Source organism: Penicillium concentricum (assembly GCF_028827145.1).
Source record: "Penicillium concentricum strain IBT 3081 chromosome Unknown utg000003l_segment0_segment0, whole genome shotgun sequence".
Classification (NCBI taxonomy): Eukaryota; Fungi; Ascomycota; class Eurotiomycetes; order Eurotiales; family Aspergillaceae; genus Penicillium; species Penicillium concentricum.
The window spans coordinates 2529562-2548031 of NW_026622756.1; the positions used below are offsets into that span (position 1 = coordinate 2529562).

The window sequence follows — 18470 nt, forward strand, 5'->3', positions numbered from 1 at the left end:
ATTAAATGAACAGGGCGAAGTACTGGTATCTTCAAAAGCTTGCCTCAAAATTTTGAGGTGCTATTAGCTGCAGATCATACTCAATGAGACTGGACGCACCCCACGCGTAACCGCGTGATATCCCCTTGGTCTCTCGTTTTCGCTTACGCACATGCTGTAGGAGAAAGAAACAGGAAACAATACCTAGCTTATTGAAATTATATCGGGACTCAAAATTGTTAGAGATTACTCCATAGGCAAGTTCATGTGCTTCACCTTGCACTAGTGGACATTAATGTTGAACTAAAGTTATTCTTGACCAGTGAAGGGTCGCTCAGCCTCTAGTCTTTGCAGATCCACATTCTTTGGATATATTATCCGCGGCCTCGTGTGATTTCTGATTTGAAATAAGCTGAAATGCAGTCTATACGAGGTCGCATCCGATCGCCTGTACTCCGTAGGGATTTTCCCACTGCATGAACACCCCGTGGGCAAATCCCCCTTGCATTAGGCTGACCCGTGAGATCCGACTACCGGGAGCGCTCCCGACTCGTTAGCTTTGACTAAGTACTATATTGAAACTAGTTACATATAAGGCCTTTTCGCATTCGTATATTACAATGCATTATACATTGCATGTAATTATCCTACATGAGCCTACATATTCCGATGCTTCGCAGCATTTCTCGGGCCCCCTTGCTTGAATGCCACTAGCACATCAGAGGCCAAAATTGTGGCGATTGATTCCACGCTCTCATTTTTCAGTGCTGTGCTGGCGTGCCAGATACCTGATTCAATTATTACTGCAACACATGATGCATCGATGTGATTGGAACGCATTGGTCGATGTTTGAAGCAGGCTTTGCTCATGACAAGCGCAGGAAGAGGAATGCGGGCACGAGCCCGCCATCTAGCCCACAATACCCAGGTAGTAGTCTAGCTCTAGCTTTCTGTAGTGTGGATCGACGGCTGAGTAGCCATAAAAAGAGATCTTGTCGTTCGTGTTGGAGAGACTAACCCGAAGCCACAAAGCTAACACTGCAACCAAGTGCATTACGATGACTGTCACACAAGGCGTTGGCCCCAATGGAGTGGCTGTACCCCGTTCCAGTGGAATCAAAGTGATTATCGTCGGGCTCGGGATTGCTGGTCTGGTGGCTGCCATTGAATGCCATTACAAGGGACATGTGGTAGTTGGCCTTGAGAGATCTCCTGAGATTAGGGTACTCGGTACGCTCTGCAATATGAAGTTGAATGTCCATGGGTCATGTATTGACTGCAGTAGGAGATAGTATCGCTCTGGGGAGCAATGCGACAAAAGTTCTACAAAGCTGGGACAATGGCGAGGTCCTGCGTCAGCTCGTCTCACAATCCGACGATGTGGCAGCCATGGAGATTCTAGACCCCGCGGGGAAGCTATACGCTTTGGACTCCATGGATGGGTATGGTGTAGGTGAGGGCATGATCATCCACCGCGGAACGTTGGTCCATGGATTATACGAACACGCCAAATCTCTGGGCATCGATTTGCGCTTTGGCTCGGCCGTCACCGAATACTGGGAGGATGAGAGTCAAGCTGGGGTGACTGTCAATGATGAGCAACGACTCGCAGCCGATTGTGTCATTGGCGCGGACGGCGTGCACAGCAAGACACGAGATTATGTGCTCGGATATCAGATCGCCCCCGAGCCCTCTGGGCTAGCTGCGTTTCGGGCGTGCTTTAGTGCCAACTTGCTTGCGGGGGATCCAGAGGCTCAATGGATCCTGGAGGAGGCGGGGGTGCAGGACCGTATGCGAAGGTACATAACGACTGGCGGTCTCGGGTTGACGTTGGCAACTGGCAAACGCGGCCAGAATGTGATTTGGCAGGTCTGGCATCGGGTGCGTCTTACTCGCAACTTCGAGCACCTGAAGCAAAGCTGACGTGCGTTTGGGATCATTAGAATCACGAGAAGGCTGACGAGTCCTGGGAAAATATCACCGATGCCCGGGTTGAAGATGCGCTTGCTCTACTCAAGGACTGGCCCGCTTACTCTCGCGTGGCTGCTGTTCTGCGACACACGCCTAGTGAAAAGCTCGCGGACTACAAAATCATCTCTCGTGATCCCCTACCGACTTGGGGTTCTCGAGGTGGGCGCATTATGGTCATTGGCGATGCAGCTCATGCGATGTCCGCAATTGCAGGACAGGGTGGTGGTCAGTCTGTCGAGGATGCGGCTACTTTAGCCATTTGTCTGGAACTGGCTGGCAAAAGCCGAGTAAAACTAGCCCTCCAGGTAGTGGAAAAGATTCGCTACCAGCGCACTAGCATTATCCAAGAGAGTGGGAATGCAATTTATAGTCAGATGCGGGATCCAGACTGGGAGGCTATCGAGAAGAATCCGTCTATGATGAAGTTCCCTCGTCCTGAGTGGATCTTTGGCTACGACGTCCACCGCGATGTTTACGAGCAGTTCCCAGCTGCGATGAGCGCGGTTCGGGATATAACGGGGTATCGACCGCGAAATATCCCATCGGACAGCAAGTACCAGGTGGTGCACGATTACAAGAAACCCGCACAGGCTTGATGTACCTTGTGAAATTCTTGATAGGATTCGTATACTCTTGGTCTTGCATTCTACAAGCGAGATTCATTGCCTGGTCAAACATAAATTTCGGGTTGAAGACTTTTACGTTGTCCCTCTAGACATGCTAGCGAAACTCTAGGTTAGGTTTCAAGTAACATAGTAATCTATTCTGATGGAATTTTGGATATATTTTGACAGTAACAAATATACATTCTTGTACTCTTTCTATACGGTTTATCTCTCATCCACTTATTGAGATATGACGATAAGTTTCTAAAGGTATTGCCGCCATAGACTGACGGCAAACACTTTCGATGATTTAAGAAACTTCTGCATTCGTTAAACAAATTTAGATATGACGATTATCACAGTATGACTTCCTCCTGGCGTCTCCTCACCGAGAGCATTCCTCCCGCATCCCTCTGGATAAACATGCCACGAGTATGCAGATCCGGGACGCGCCCATCTACTGCTTCGAAGTCGTACTTCAGCAAAATATGACAAAGAATCAATTTAGCTTCATCACAAGAAAGGAATCGCCCTGGACAAGCATGTTTCCCATGACCGAAAGCCAAGTGGCTAGCCCTTGTCTTGGTAAATGGGGCAAGATTAGCCTGCTCCGGGACTTTCCTCATTCTTTCGAATCGATAACCATCGAAGGTTTCGGGATCGGGATACATAAGGGGATCCAGCCGAAGGTCGTTCGCAAAGGCAAGACTGGTACCCTTAGGGATAGTTGTGCCATCTTGCAAGGTGACTTTGCTTTTGGCCACACGGAACATGGATACTGAAGAAGCCAATTCGTCAGCAAGATAGATCGAGTATTCAAACCGAAAGTGAGAAAGGGAACGAAAGAAACAACGCACTGAGTGTAGCAGGTTCAAGCCGCTGACTTTCTTTCATAACACTCTCCATAAGTGTCAGTCGTAGTAGGGACTTGTGGTGCAACGGACTATTTTCGAAGACCGAGATTATTTCCTCGCGGAGCGCCTGAACTAGCTCTGGATGTTCGCAAAGTCTTGCCAGTACCTTCTCCACCATGTCTGAAGTGGTCAAGACAGACACAGCGGTCAGTCTTAGCTGGGCCATGGTGGCATCATAGCGAGACCCTTGAGCATACTCATCAATAAATTTTAATGTGGAGAATACCCGGTCGGTGGACGAGTCATTACTGTGAATAGTCTGACGTTCGCGCTCTAGAACTGGCATCAAGATCTCTCGAGCTAGCTGAATCTGGCGGCGAACAGCCTTGCAGGTGGGCAAGAACCAGTGGACAACAGGTTGTAGGAACCATGGCCAAGCCTGGATTGCCTGGACGGCAATAGCTCGATTAATTGTAAAGCTGATGGCGATATCGAGCCATTCGGCCTTACGACAGAGCTCAGATCCGACAAATGCACGCGTGGTCATCTGGGCAACCAAGGCCAAGACAGTCTCGTGGATTGAAACAGTATGCCATTCTGTAATCCATCAGACCCCGCAGTCAGCCCGCGTCAGTGCATACTTGAAACATACCGGAACTTTCGGTCCATTGCGCTTTAAGGCACTGGTCTGCTTCTTCTGAGAGCGGACGAGTTAAGTGGACTGTGGCATGGGTATTAATTGTGCATGAAGACAATATTCAAGGGCCCAATCCGCTTACCTAGCTCCCTATTCATGGCGTGTATTGCAGTAGCGGATACATGGTTATGCAATGAGCCCTGGAACATAGTCTCAAAGCCCGGAAGTTCCAGCAGGATCACCTGCAGGTCACAGAGTCAGGCAACTATGCATAATGAACGTGGGACAAAAAGGCAAGCAATCATACATCATTTAATGCCTCATAGGCACTAAACCTTTCATCATTCCTCAGTTCCTCGGCATATCGGTCTGGAAAGATCAGATAGGTGCCCATATTAGTTACCAATTGAAAGGGTGACAGTCCCTGTGGGTGTCAGTAATTATCATTTGTGATATGAAATACATTGGGTTTAAACTGACCTTTCGTAATCCATTCTTGATGAGGCCCTCTGCATTTGATTCGAATTCTCGCTTTGCTTTGCTACGAAAAGCATCCCACGAGTGCGAGTTTATGGTGGTGAATGACTGGCCTCTGTGAAAGACAAACAGGAGGATAACTGCAAATATAAGCAGCGAAACTGCACATCCTGTCCCAGAGGAGGAAAGCGGAAACTTAGCAATGACATCCATTGTTGAGTAGTGGTTATTTGTCGTTGAATAAGCCAACTTGTTGAGCACACTATATCAAAGCATGGGTAGGTCCTCCCAAGCGAGAAATCCGGATTTGTGGGGGTGATACTTCAAATGATCTACAGGGCTAGACTGCGCCACTGAATAAGAACACTGCAGCACTATGAGCTGTGACATTTGTCATTTTGGAGATATTTACGCAATATGAAACACTTGGAATGGGGAACCCACGATCTTGTGACTCATGGCATGCAATGCAAAGGTATGCAGGATGCTATAGCGGTCTAGTCTAGATCGAGAAACAGTCTAAATTGAGATGAGTGGTAACCATGCATATGTACTTCGGATTTTGTTTTTTCTGATGCATTGCATGGAATAGGTACCCTGTACGGTAGTATAGAGCTGAAGAATGTAGAACTATGAGTGTCCACTAGGACTGCCCTATTAGGAAAGTGCATCGACACCTTATAAATCATTTAAGACATTTTCATTCCATTGATTTCTCCAAATTTTAACCAACGCATATTGCTGAAATTTTTGAATCAATCAGCACATCATTCTCATCATGACTCGCGCCACCAACTTCACAGAGCTCTACGCGGGCAAGGGAATCCTAGAGACCTATATGATCGCCGAAAAGATTACCCGCTATTTTACCCAGGATTTGATAAAGCTCTCGGGGTTAAGTGAGTCTAGTCTACGGCCTTTGACAATTCTGGATCTCGCCTGCGGAACGGGCGTTGTCGCGGATGCCCTCCATGACATGTTGGATTCCCAGTCACAAGGCTGGGAACTGACATGTGGTGACATCTCAACTGAGCTCACCGGCCATGTGAAACGAAAGATTTTGGAGAAAGGATGGGATAATTCAACTGCCAAGGTGGTGGATGCGCAAAGCACGGAGCTTCCCACTGGACATTATACCCACGTGTTTGCGGCCCTTGGTATGTAAAATATGAGAATGCTTTAATTTCGACCTCAAAATACTCATGCTAAAACTGCGCTTCATTTAGCTTTCACCTCCTTTCCAGATACCTATGCTGCAATGAAAGGTTAGCTCACTGATAACCAATATGTGCTCAATGGAAAACTCATCTACATGAATAGAGGTCATGAGGATTCTCCAGCCAGAGGGAACGCTTACTATCTCAACTTGGCAGCGAAGTTTGTCTTGCCCCCTCTATCATCAAGGCAAATTCTAACGTATCGTAGCCGAATGGCTTGCCATTGTTGAGGCCGCTGTTGCCACAATCCCTGCTGATCTACCATTCCCAACCACCAAGGAATTCATGTCCTGCATGAACCCAGGATGGGATTCTGAGGACTATGTTCAGTCTAGATTCGAGGAAGCAGGATTTCAGAAAGTCCAAGTCACGACAATCGCGAAGGAATTTGAAACAAGTATCGAGGATTTGTACAAGATCGCACAGCCGGTGATCCCGATCATTGTCAGTAAATGGTGGAATCAGGAGCAAAGAGATAAGCACGAACAGGATATCCTGCCAGCTCTTCAGCGCCACCTGAATGAAACATATGGAGCGAGTGGCCTGGTGCCACAGAAGTGGACTGCTGTTTTTGCAACTGGGCAGAAGGGATCTTAGCGGGAAATGGCTATACAACCAGCCAGGCGGTAGCAGTCCCTATAGTTTTTATAGCTTTGGAATTGCCGATCCCTATCTTAGTTACCTTCAACACACAAAGAGAAACAATTGGGTTTTCATATTTAAATAATTATTACAGGTAGATTTATCACAAGCGAAAGATAGTTCCATAGGACATCAGTCTTCTCCATTCTGGCTAGCTGAGATTTCCTAAATCACATATAAACAAACTCTCCATGCATTCATGCTTCCCAAAGAAATACTATCGAGCCCACGCTGACGTGTTGCAACCTACTAATGATAGTACATGGTAAGGTACGGTCCTTTCTTCTTGGTGTACGAAAAGGACAGCCATGCCTGATGATCCGTTGCGACAGCCAAGTCCTTGCTGGGGCTGGTATCACACAAGTCAAGTTAGCAAAAGGCAATGCACATATTTGTGTCTAAAGAGGTAACTCACTAGTATGTCTGCAGATTATCACGATACACTGCGGCCTGCTCAGGCATATCGTAGCGTTCGAAGAAAGCAGTGAGCACATTGGCGATTTTCAGCTCCGAAATGCCAACCAAGGGGAAGTAAAACTTGGGCTTTGGCAATGCCTCGCCGGGATTTATCTCGTAATTCATGATGAAGGGCACAATAGTGTCGGGATCTCCAGGCAGCGATGGCCGCTCCGGCTCATTCCGCATTCCTTCAATAATCCCAAACTCCACCCACAACTCTCGCAACATTTTCAGTCCGAGCAATGTCTCTTCGTCACTCAGCTTGCCGCCCATTGTCCAGTGCTCTTCAACCTTTGCCAATCTCATATCTAGCTCCATCAGATAAAGCTTGATGCGAGTGCTTGCTGGATCGACCAGATCGCAGGACAAGAAGTAGAGGTCTGTCTGGCTCTGGGTTTGCATATAGGTCTCAATGGCCTTGCTCGCAGCTTCGAAAACCCCTTGCGTGTCCACTTTTTGAATAGCAGAAAAGCACAGCTCGGCCACACTTTTTCCTATCACGGAGGCTTTAAGTGCTGGGTAGAAATACTCCTTGACCGTGATACCGGTCTGTCCCAAGTCCAAAGCAAGTAGAATTTGCGTCTTCCACGCAGTTCCTGAGATTTGTTCCGGAGACATGAGCTTTTCCTCGCGGTCCGTCAAAGTCAGCTCGTTGACCAGCATTTGATGCAGCTCCATGTCAACAGAGGCAGACCCGATAGCCCTCAGCTCAGCTAAAGTAGCGTGGACCGTGTGCCTGTTGAGAGGGTCAACTCCTGTGCTGGCGATGTAGCTTGTAGGCTCAAATGCAACGCGTGCAGTCAGGCTTAGTTTCTGGACATTCTGACTGAGCTCCACGGAGCCGGTGCCTCCTAGCAGACATTTGTATATGTTTCTTCCGCCAGGGAATGGTCCCAGCTTTGGGATTATAACATGCGCGAAGAGGCAAAGATATTCATATTGCTGATGGATGCTGTAGTTGCCGTTGGAGAGCATCCTCCCCAGCATTGGACCGACGGCATGCCAGTATTGGTATTGATCCAGATTCGCAAAGGTCATCGACTTACTGAGCGTACGATGGGGCATATCTGCCATTTGTGCGACCGCAGGCACAGAGGTCTTGAGAGCCTCAACATTGGAAGATACTGTCATTGTGGTATGGTAGTATGAGTGTTTGTCCAGAATGGATGTCAGTCGGAGATGTTGAGTATTGTCCAAATGTCATAGAATGCAAAGTCGGGCCCTGTACTCTATTCCAATGCCAATAATCCATGTTTATACTTTTCAGCTGAACGAGAGGACGTGTCTCATGCAGTCACGGTAAAAGTCCCGCTTGGTATGTGGTGCGGCTGAACAGGCTCCGTGGCCTCGTGCTACGTACTCCGTACGGGGTACAGAGACGCAGTCTTACGTTGGAATGCACAAAGTAGACATGTCACATTATGCAAGGGACTTACATGTACTCCGCAGGGTTTCATCCGTTGGTACATGACTCGGCTCACACGAGTAAAGGTCAATGCAGATTGCTCTTTTACCTTTTGAGGAAATGCTGAGTCAAAGTCCAATGCTTGCCAAGGAAATTCCATGTTCCCTGAAGGTCGCTAGTGGGCTTTATTTGTGGAGGTTAAAAGGGCAAAGCAAATTGCCTGGCTAGCACATTAGCCCAGTGTACCCAAGACATTCCCTGTGACAAATCACCCTCGCGACTTAGCTATGCCAAGAGAGAGGGAGAGGCCAGGCCGTAGATGGGAGCCTGGAAGTGATGAATAACGCCGGGGTTTATGACCGAAATTGTTCCATGGGATTGGGCTGATGATTTAAAATTGGCACTAAAGATGTAGCTATTCACTACTGTTCATGCTTAGGTCTCGACAGAAGGCCTAATTTTGGCCTTATCCCAGCACACCTAGATATGGTTGTACTTTACGTCCATTATATCTTACTCTATGTACCGAACCATAGGCTGCCCCGATTTTCCGGGGTGCTGCCGCTTTATGGGAGTGCTCGAAGTCTTTCTCTCTATTTCGGCTGGTTTTCTCTTAGCAGTAGTACGTTGGTTCTCATTGTTCTTCTTGATTGATCTAGTTAATGCGGTGCCGAGCCCTACTGTTTACACATATCGCCTTTAACAACGGCTCTTCACCAACACCTATCTCTTATATTTAATGATAGACTCACTTGAATTCTAGATTCTGCTTTAAAAGGTTCGCTCAAATATTGGTTCGCTCATCCATAGGTCAATTGGCTACACATAATCTACTCAGCTCGGTTGACGTCACGACACCCCAAATATAAATGGGTCTTCTCTTTTGTTGTATCATGTTGCCATTTCGTAACCCCTAAGTTTTCCTGTCAATGTCCATTAAACAACTAAAACCCGAATTCTGCTACAGTTTCGCTCATGTCGCCCACTCGAAAAGTCCTCATAACTGGTTGTTCGGATGGCGGTCTCGGGGCGGCTCTCGCGATCGCCTTCCATGACGCTGGTCTGGAAGTATACGCCACAGCCCGAAACCCTTCAAAAATGTCAGGAGTGACATCGCAAGGCATTAAGACACTTCGCTTGGACGTGCAGTCGGAAAGTTCAATTGCTGAGTGTCTTAGCAACGTACCTGAACTAGATATCCTAGTCAATAATGCCGGTGGTGGCTACAGTATGCCAGTATCAGACATTTCAATTTCAGAGGCCAAGAAAATATTCGACCTTAATGTCTGGTCCACCTTAGCTGTCACCCAAGCGTTCCTGCCGTTGCTTCTGAAATCAAAAGGAATGATTGTCAACCACACGTCAGTTGCTTCCTTGTGTTCAGCTCCTTTTCAATCTGCATACAATGCCTCGAAGGCTGCATTGGCATCTTTTTCGGATGCAGAGCGACTAGAGCTCAAACCCTTTGGTATCAGGGTTGTAGATCTCAAAACAGGCATTGTCGAATCGAATTTCCAAAAGAATCAACGAAAGGAGGACACCGTTTCTTTGCCAGCTGGATCGATATATGAAAAGGCGAAGGAAGTGGTAGAACGCACGATTCGGGGAACCATTTTCGAGGATTCTGGTATGCCAGCCCAGCAATGGGCAAAGCTTGTCGTGACGGACGTTCTGAATAGCAGCGCCCCTAATGTTTGGAGGGGCAACCAAGCTTGGCTGGTGCGGTTTGGGAGTATGCTACCATTTGGTACACTTGATAGCACGCTCAGGAAATTGACAGGACTGGATGAGGTCGAACGACTGGTAATGAAACCAGATGTATAAAATGGTGTGGCAGTGTCCATATGGAGGGAATTTCTAAGTCGAGCGGAGTTGATGTGCATACAATGATCTATCGGAGGTGTTTGAATATGCTAACAGCTAGTATATACTATCATGACGAAGTACAATATGTTATATTATTGTAGTGTTGAAATATAGGAGACCTAAAACGTAAAGGGAAGTCGATGGAGCGCGGCCTGAAATCCAATACATATGTGACCCCCGAAACTAGCATTTGGAAGCACGCAAATCTATCGTTTAGCTCTACTATATACACCTAAATCACAGCCAGACTCAACTCGCCTCATCACTGTTGGTTGCGAGTGTAGTGTCTCTCGGCTTCTTGACGGACTTCCATTCCAACGCGATCGTGCCTAAAATAGAAAGCGCTGCCAAAGCCACGCCCACGTAAAATGCCTGGGTAATAGCGGTATTGTAAGACCGAAGAACAGCTGGCAGCTGCTCAACTGGAAGCTTCTTGCGAAAGGTCGTCGTACCAGCCGCGAGAATCTTGGCGATATCCACCGAGGGATCTTCCAAGTGCATAGCTTTCTTGAATTGGTTCTGGAAGACATTTTGACCCACAGAAATAAAGATTGCACCTCCCAGGGTCTGGGCAAATGTCGCCACGGCTGTCCCAATGGGGACGTCTTCATCGGCTAGCACATTTTGCACCAGTATAAACGGTTGTTGCATTCCAAAACCAACACCCATTCCCATTAGAATCTGGTAGCCGATCCATTCGCCACTTCCCGAGTCTACATCCAGCGTACTGAGTAGACCGGCCCCAACTGATAATGTGATAGAGGCCATGATCATGATGGGATTGTAATAGCCGAATATGGTGACGAGAGTACCGGATACAACAGAGACAATAACGACTGCGATAATACTCGGCAAGTTCATTATCCCTGATTTGGTGGCCGACGCCGCCTTGATTGCCTGGAACCAAATAGGAAGCTAGAAAGTTAGCTTTAGCGAGCACGGAACTGCTTGGGGCTCGACATACATAGTAAGCGAAGGTAAAGTAAGCACCATTAAGTGTAATGGAAAACCAGGCTGCCGACCAGATGTTTCGATTGCAGACGATACGCGGTGGAAGTGTGGCCTTCTCATTCTGGTAGATCTGAACAGCCACAAAGGCGATCAGGAGAACACCGCTGAGCACGAACAGAGCAATGATCCGGGGGTTATTCCAAGCGTAATGGGCACCACCCCATTGGAGGGCCAGAAGAAGACAAATGATGGCAGGTAGGAAGAAGAACGTGCCCAGAGGATCCAATTCGCCCAGCATTTTGCGGAAGCCAGGGCGTCTTTTGACTGGATCAGGGGCATGGAAGAAAAGCAGGACGAAGATAGTAGTGACAGCACCGAGGGGCAAGTTGATGTAGAAGCACCAACGCCAAGAGACATGATCTGTCAACGCGCCTCCCAATCTAGTCCAGTTAGAAGACAGGGGGGAAAAAGAAACGGGTTCAGCTTACGGAGGACCAGCGACACTAGCAATGCCGTACATAGCACCAAGTAAGGCCGTGAAGATTGGGCGACGATGCAGAGGAACAGTCTGGGCGATAATCAAGAGACTCCCTGAGAAGATACCCCCAGCACCCACGCCTGCAATGCATCGACCCAGAATCAAACCAAGAGAGTTAGGAGTAGCTCCACAAATGAGGGAACCGACTTCAAATAGAAAGAGGGCCGAAAGATATACCCATTTTGTGGAGTAAAATGTATATAATTTGCCAAAGGCGAGGGTAGTGGCACAATTTGTAAGGAGAAAGGAACTGCCGTACCAACCCACGTCGCTTAGTGAGTCAAACTGATCGGCGATGCGAGGAATTGCGGTTGTGATAATTGTGACATCCTGGACAAGTCAGCCTTAAATGGACCGTTGTTTTGGCCGTTGAGTGCTGTCTACAGACTTTCACTTACCAACGACATGCAAAGAATGCCTAGACAGAGCGCAATAGTGAGAGAGACCACCGTCCAGGTGCTGGCCGGAGGGCGAGATGGTGAATCCCCTTCATCGGGTGCATCATTTAAGAGTTCCTGCTGTGGAGGATCACTTGATATCTTCTCCATTGATGTCGGCTGGGTGAAATTGAATGGATGACCGACACGATTGAAAAATGGGGACATTCGTCTTTTCAACGTTTCATTTCTTGTTTGGCATTCCGGGCACAGAAAAGGGGAGACCAAAACATTGTCCTGCAGGGTATCATCTGTGCGGCTGCAGCTCGGCCAAATTCGTCAAATCTTAAGAACCGGTAATTGCCATGCATTCTTTAATTTAAAATCCTCATTGGCCACGCCAAGGACTCGAATGGCTGAGGTTGCCATATGAATGCATCCAGGTTGTAAGGGGGTCTAAATTAAGTAGTTCTTGTGTGACAAAAACATCACTTACGGGTGATCCGCGCTATTGAGTTGGCAAGCACGCCAAGGTTGCAGGCTACCCAGATTGCTTCAATGTGACCTGAGGCTACAGTTTGTAGTCGCAGGTAGCAGAAGAAAATATACTCCGTACCGTATACAGAATCTTGCCTTCGCGATATTATGTACCATGCATAGTACGTTAAAGTCTAGGAGGAATTTCCGGAGCTCTAGTAAAGTCTATCATTATCACAACAATGGATTGTTTACATATTCTAGTGCATAATCGAATCATTATTTTCAACATAATTTCTACAAAGGTCCATGGGCGATATTGATATTTATTTTGAGCTTAAATATAGTCCTGAACAGCTCCCATGGATCCATTGGCATCCCGTTCCCGCCCGTGGCCTATCACCTTCCAAGGTTCCCTATCGCTTTGGCCACGAACCATCGGATCCCACTCCGACCGTGAAGAATGTCACCTGACGGAGGCTGATAACCCCGCTTGGCCCTGAATCTCTGCTTCTACATCACGGCTAGATGGCCAACGTCCCAGATTTGGTTCGTGATTCCAAGCTGGAAACATACTACCTACCCGATTGCACTGTCGAAACCGTCCATACGTACAACGAACCTGAACAGAAATCAAGGCGACGGCTTGTTACCAGGATAGAGCATTGGAAGCGACAAAAGAGAAATCGGAAAGGGTGCGTACGGAACCGTATGGCTGGAAGAATGCACACAGGGCGGTCGATCGGATAAGAAAGTTCGAGCTGTGAAGCAAATTGATATCAGTGGTCGATTCCGCGGCTTTGATTATAGTTGTGAGCTCGAGGCTATTACCAAATTCTCGCAACCGAGGGTTCGTCCCATAAACGGTATATCTATGGATGCTGAGAAGGCCAGTTTCACTGACATATAATTCATAGTATGAACGATGCTTCGTCAAGTCGCTAGGCTGGTATGACAGCCCGGAATATCTGTTGATCGCAATGGAATACCTCGAGTTAGGCGACCTCGGGGTATATCTGCATAGGAGGCCACCACTGCCAGAGGGCCAGGCCCAGGAGATCGCCTATCAAATTCTCGATGGTCTTAACATGATGCACTATAACGGCTTTGCTCATCGAGATTTGAATCCAACGGTTAGTCCTCTTTTCCTGGATGATCACAATCACAATCTAGCATATTTATGGCAGAACATTTTAATACAATTACGGCCACCAGATGAATGGTGGATCAAGATCTCTGACTTCGGAATCAGCAAGCGCATAGAAGAAGCCCCTAGTGCTTCTACAACGCTACGTGGAACATGGGGCTATATAGCTCCCGAGGTGCACAGATTGACTGAGCGCGATACCCCTTTTGCCTCTGATATCTGGTCCCTTGGTCAAATCGTGTTTGAGCTTCTTACCAAAGAAATAGCATTCAAGCACCTCGGATCTCTAGTCGGCTATGTGACGCAGGCTGATCACTTTCCCACCGACCGTCTTTCCAGATCTAGTGCACTCAGTGTTGAATTTATCACCTCACTTATGTGTCCTATCCCAATGACCGCTGCTGTGGCTATTTCGAACAAATGGATACAGTCAAAACTGATCCCTTCGGATTCGGAGGCTAACGTCTCCCATACACTCAAGATTTGTCCACAATAACTTCAATGACGGAAAGCCTTGCGTCGTGGAATACCAGACCATCCTCTCCAGCGCGAGAGACTATCGATGATGGTGAGAAACACTAATACAATCCGGGGCGCCAGTTCATTCGGTTTTGCTAACGATATCACCTGCAGTCCCAGACAAAATGATTGGCTCCCATGGTGTCGACATTCAGCTGTGGAAAACGATTGCCGTCCGCGACGTCACTTATCCAGCAAGGTCGCTTTCTCGCCCAACGGTGAATGGCTCCTTATTCCCGGTGGCACACTCGTAAGGCTTTGGAATACTTTAGGCGGAACCACAAATTGCACGTCCATGTACTATGATAAAGACATCCATGTTGCTGCTTTGTCCCCAAATGGCAAATATCTAGCCACGGGTGGGACCAAGCTGATGATCTGGGATGTCGCTACGGGGCTAATGTCCCCTCGCAGATCTTTCGACGTGGAGCGTAAGGTTCAGTACGTTGCGTTCTCACCAGATAGCAGTCTCGTGGCTTGTTCGTCTGCCTAGAAAGTCGAAGTTTGGGATTTTGGTTCATGCCAAAAGGTGTTCAAATTCAGACATTCAAATACCAATTATCTGTCTCTAAGCTTTTCCCCCGATGGCAACAGACTGGTGTATCGTGGTGATTACCGAGTGTGGACCCAGGATCTTAGTACCTGGGAATTTTTCATTTCTTCAACCCCCCAGCTTTCAAAACAGCGGAGCCGAAGTTCTCCCCGGATGGAAGATACCTAGCATACTCCTATGGGACCGGTATCTGTGTGTTGGATTTAACCAAGAAGACCCCAGAACTTGATACTCCTACTATACGGCCAAAATTATTTGGTCTCATCCACCCAAAATTACGTCCTTTTGAGGTGGACACAAGCAATAAATCTCCGAGTCATTGGTTCAAAGTTGAATCAAATTACCCCGAAGTCGGTGCTTTGGCTTTTTCTCCGAACGGAAAGGTTGTCGCAACCTGTGTGCGCTTTGACGGAAAACAGGAAGATAAGAGATGGACAATTGTTCTCTGGGGTGTTATTGAATCCGGAAACGGGACTTTCAAACTCACGGAGTTTCGCAGAATTGGTGAATCTGGTAGTGGCAATGGCTTTTCACATCACTTGGTATTCTCCCCCGATGGAAACTTGTTGGCATGTTGTTCCGCGCGCGATCGCATGGTTAGACTCTGGGAAGCTGATACAGGAGAAGAAACCAAACAAATAGTTTGATGAGGGAAGAGCTTGTGGACATAATTATCTTTCTCCCCTTGCACATGTATTCTGTCCCTCATTCTACCAGGATATTCTATCAAACTGGGACTATTGACTTAGACGCACATACTATTCAGTCGCATCATTACCTTTTCCAATAATGTGTTAGAGATCGATTTTCCATGATATTTGGATTGAAGAAACACACCTTTTCAATATACCTCACACCCACTTCAATGCCATCATCATCTTCAAAATCGGCTTCCTCTCCGAAGTCAACATTTTTAGGGTCCAAACATGTCAAACAAGTGACAACAACTTCGGAATATTTCGTCCCCATTCGCTTCCGTAGTTCACCCTGCGCCAAGAAGAGAAGATGCTTTTGGAAATACACCCCTCGATCCATTCCTAGAATAGAGGCGCGAGTAGGCGTTGGAGCATTTCCATTGCTTTCAGGAGTCAAATCATCGTATAATACGAAAGACTCCCACAATCCCAGCTCCAGCAAGCATACACCAAGACTGTAGATATCGTGCTGCATGATATAATCTTTGGATGAAACCATTCCTATGCGGTCGGGGTGTTGGTAAAGGCATCGCTCCCACGACGCTTCGCCTTTGCGTAAAGTTTTACCAGAGGCCATGCGGAAGCTGTCAAATCCAATCAGGAAGGCAGATCCAATCGAGGATTCATCACTTCCGAAGAGTAGGATTGTCTCTGGTCGTATATTTTTGTGAACAAAACCAAACAAGTGAACAGAATGCACTGCTTTTGCAAGCTCGTTCGCTAACTTGAATCGGTCGGAGAGTGAGTGGCTATGGTGCATATCGTGAAAGCAACCTCGGAGAGAGCGAGGTTGAACATGCTGTGTGGGCATCCGGAAGATAATGGTGAATGCATTTGGTGTGGATCGAGCAGACCCCGGCTTGCGGTGTTGGATATATCCTTTGCAGCTAAGAAGACCGAATTCCATGGCGTCAGACCCAGACAGCCGTCTGGCGAGATCTCGTATATCTTTGCTGATGTCCCCGACATTGGCCCCTGAGAAAGGTGTGACTCGTTCCACAATAAGCGATTGGCCATTTTCTGGTCTCCGGCCTGCCTCCGCTGAGCAAAATGGTATTTTTTGTGGGTTAATGGAAATCAGAAATTCTTCTGAGAGGCGAACAGGTGGAGCGTTCGCGTTTGTCGGATTCAGGACTCTTCTGAGGGACTGCGCAGGAGCTATCGGGTCTTTAAAAGCTATGGCAGAGGTCTTCTTATTCGTGCTCAGGCCTGAATCGACTTTCTTGTCTGCGAGCTTCATGATCAAATACCACGATGGATCGAATAGTGATTGCCATTCTTTGAGATCCTCGATGGTGCTGTCGATCTTTTCCTTCGTGAGTACATACTTCCACCGACGTACACCCAGTTCTTGCTTCCCTACAGGATGACGCTTGACGATGGACTGAAGATTGTTGACAGCGATCTCCAACTTGGTGGCTAACATTGCAATCGTCTGATGTTGAATCCTCCGGTGCTTCTCACTGAGCTCGGGAGCAATGATCTGCACCACCTTCAGCTGGAGCTCCGTTCTCATCCAGTAGGTCTCCACACGAAGGAATTTCTCTGCATAATCATCTTTGGCGTTTGCAAAGTCATTGCATATCTGAACCAGGTATGTGCCATATCTGACATATAGTCAGCTTGAACAGTCCGGTTGTGCTCTATAACTCACTTAAAGCAGAGTTCTACCGCTGAAATGATAGAAAGGGGGTCCATATTGAACAGAGTCCCTGAAATCTTGAAGGAATCTCGCCAAAGGTGGGATAATAACCAGAGCCGCCTGAATGCGGGGCTAATCGGAGTTGGGAGGAATACGAGAGCTAGTGGCTCCTGGCTGTGCATCAGGACTAACATGGCAGAATCTTAGTCTGCAATTCTAAATGTTATATCAGGCATACTTCGAACAATCTAGGTTGTCTAGAGATATTATACGAAAGTGAGAATAGGAGGAAACTCATTTAGAGGTGTGGTGTAGTCTTGGGGTGGCCCTTTTGTATACTTCACCAAGTCAATAATGGTGACAACATTTTTAGTTTTACATTCAAGGGATTTCAAGAGCCAAGCCGATAAGCATTTCTCAATTATATGTATGTCGTGATGTGCGGAAAACCCTTCGTATACAACATGTTGTGGATATATATTTTGAGCGGAAAGTACGTAAGCCACACCTCACAATAGTTACTCTAAATCAAAAGTTGAACTATGTGTTTTCTTGTGAGCAGAGCTCTTCCAAGGGCAAAAGCTAGCTAAATATACATAAAGTAGATCTAGTAGTTCCCAGTTTCATAACTACAGATGTACTTATTTAACTTAGGTCTCTCGGACTCTCTGCTACTCTGTTTTTATTTGTTATGGCCCATGATACGACACCTATGATTTACCAGTAGATCTGGATGTCCATCTTGGGTCCCTTGACTATAGAGAGACAGATTATACAGCCAATAGGCACAATGTTGCTCCTAACAGACTGTGCGTACTGACTCCAAAGTACCCCGTGTACGAGCAGCGTTCCACCTTCTCAGGGGACGATGCCTATATTTCATCCAATTCATGCGAGATTGGTCACAGGTAAGGGACAAATCAAGATCAACGGACGAAAACCTCACAAATATGAGCAACATAAAAAGCTGTCGATAAAGAAAGTTGAAGCCATATAATCCTCCAGGGCTGTGCCTTGAAGGGGCTCGGAGCGGAACAACCACCTCCGATATAATTGCCTAATGCAGACTAGTGTTTCTTTCGGGGTCTCTGCGATAGCCCGCGTCCTCTGTTCTGCTCTCGTGAATATCGCGCCGCATACAATCCCCAACTTTCTCCTCATCTCCCTCAGCCTCTCCTCCCCCGCGGGGTAATTCGATTCACTCATTTGCTGTCCGGACTTGATTTATCTAAATGGACTAGGCAGTTTGTTTTCCTTGAAGAACCAATGACTTGATGATTTCCTTCGTTTAAGTTCTGCCGTCTCCGATCTTTTCGCATATCGACCGAGTCCACAGAGCTTCCGTGACACCACAACACAACATATGAGAGCCCAATTCCCCCCGGGAAGACTGCGCACACTCCTCTCTCCTCAGCCGGCCTCTCGGCCCGGCCGTAATTGCTGTTTCTTTCCATTTAAT

The 18470-nt window shown here is 47.3% G+C and overlaps 9 protein-coding genes across 9 annotated transcripts; 5 read left to right on the forward strand and 4 right to left on the reverse strand.

The window, feature by feature from the left end:
* Positions 1–1037: 1037 nt before the first annotated feature.
* fqzB (FAD-dependent monooxygenase fmqB) lies at positions 1038–2546 on the forward strand (the record flags this gene model as incomplete). Its single annotated transcript, XM_056726526.1, has 3 exons — positions 1038–1209; positions 1265–1860; positions 1923–2546. 3 exons carry the CDS (start codon positions 1038–1040, stop codon positions 2544–2546), a joined length of 1392 nt encoding a protein of 463 aa, XP_056577377.1.
* A 365-nt stretch (positions 2547–2911) lies between these two features.
* Positions 2912–4736, reverse strand: ftmG (cytochrome P450 monooxygenase ftmG; the record flags this gene model as incomplete). Its single annotated transcript, XM_056726527.1, has 6 exons — positions 2912–3333; positions 3413–4006; positions 4062–4130; positions 4189–4288; positions 4354–4470; positions 4527–4736. 6 exons carry the CDS (start codon positions 4734–4736, stop codon positions 2912–2914), a joined length of 1512 nt encoding a protein of 503 aa, XP_056577378.1.
* A 565-nt stretch (positions 4737–5301) lies between these two features.
* N7517_008799 (class I SAM-dependent methyltransferase) lies at positions 5302–6337 on the forward strand (the record flags this gene model as incomplete). The annotated part of the gene is made up of 4 exons (XM_056726528.1): positions 5302–5680; positions 5750–5788; positions 5844–5900; positions 5949–6337. The coding sequence occupies 4 exons, from the start codon at positions 5302–5304 to the stop codon at positions 6335–6337; spliced, it is 864 nt and encodes a 287-aa protein (XP_056577379.1).
* A 294-nt stretch (positions 6338–6631) lies between these two features.
* Positions 6632–7972, reverse strand: cdpNPT (putative dimethylallyl tryptophan synthase; the record flags this gene model as incomplete). The annotated part of the gene is made up of 2 exons (XM_056726529.1): positions 6632–6731; positions 6798–7972. The coding sequence occupies 2 exons, from the start codon at positions 7970–7972 to the stop codon at positions 6632–6634; spliced, it is 1275 nt and encodes a 424-aa protein (XP_056577380.1).
* Positions 7973–9221: 1249 nt separating this feature from the next.
* On the forward strand, positions 9222–10070 carry N7517_008801 (Short-chain dehydrogenase/reductase SDR; the record flags this gene model as incomplete). Its single annotated transcript, XM_056726530.1, has 1 exon — positions 9222–10070. The coding sequence occupies one exon, from the start codon at positions 9222–9224 to the stop codon at positions 10068–10070; it is 849 nt and encodes a 282-aa protein (XP_056577381.1).
* Positions 10071–10361: 291 nt separating this feature from the next.
* On the reverse strand, positions 10362–12149 carry N7517_008802 (MDR family MFS transporter; the record flags this gene model as incomplete). The annotated part of the gene is made up of 4 exons (XM_056726531.1): positions 10362–11027; positions 11077–11503; positions 11552–11931; positions 12000–12149. 4 exons carry the CDS (start codon positions 12147–12149, stop codon positions 10362–10364), a joined length of 1623 nt encoding a protein of 540 aa, XP_056577382.1.
* An 834-nt stretch (positions 12150–12983) lies between these two features.
* N7517_008803 (uncharacterized protein) lies at positions 12984–14098 on the forward strand (the record flags this gene model as incomplete). The annotated part of the gene is made up of 3 exons (XM_056726532.1): positions 12984–13154; positions 13189–13305; positions 13373–14098. 3 exons carry the CDS (start codon positions 12984–12986, stop codon positions 14096–14098), a joined length of 1014 nt encoding a protein of 337 aa, XP_056577383.1.
* Positions 14099–14167: 69 nt separating this feature from the next.
* Positions 14168–14842, forward strand: N7517_008804 (WD40 repeat domain-containing protein; the record flags this gene model as incomplete). Its single annotated transcript, XM_056726533.1, has 2 exons — positions 14168–14600; positions 14625–14842. The coding sequence occupies 2 exons, from the start codon at positions 14168–14170 to the stop codon at positions 14840–14842; spliced, it is 651 nt and encodes a 216-aa protein (XP_056577384.1).
* A 669-nt stretch (positions 14843–15511) lies between these two features.
* N7517_008805 (uncharacterized protein) lies at positions 15512–17067 on the reverse strand (the record flags this gene model as incomplete). The annotated part of the gene is made up of 2 exons (XM_056726534.1): positions 15512–16976; positions 17024–17067. Coding segments are annotated over 2 exons (1509 nt in total), but the record flags the coding sequence as incomplete, so codon positions are not given.
* Between the last annotated feature and the right edge of the window lie 1403 nt (positions 17068–18470).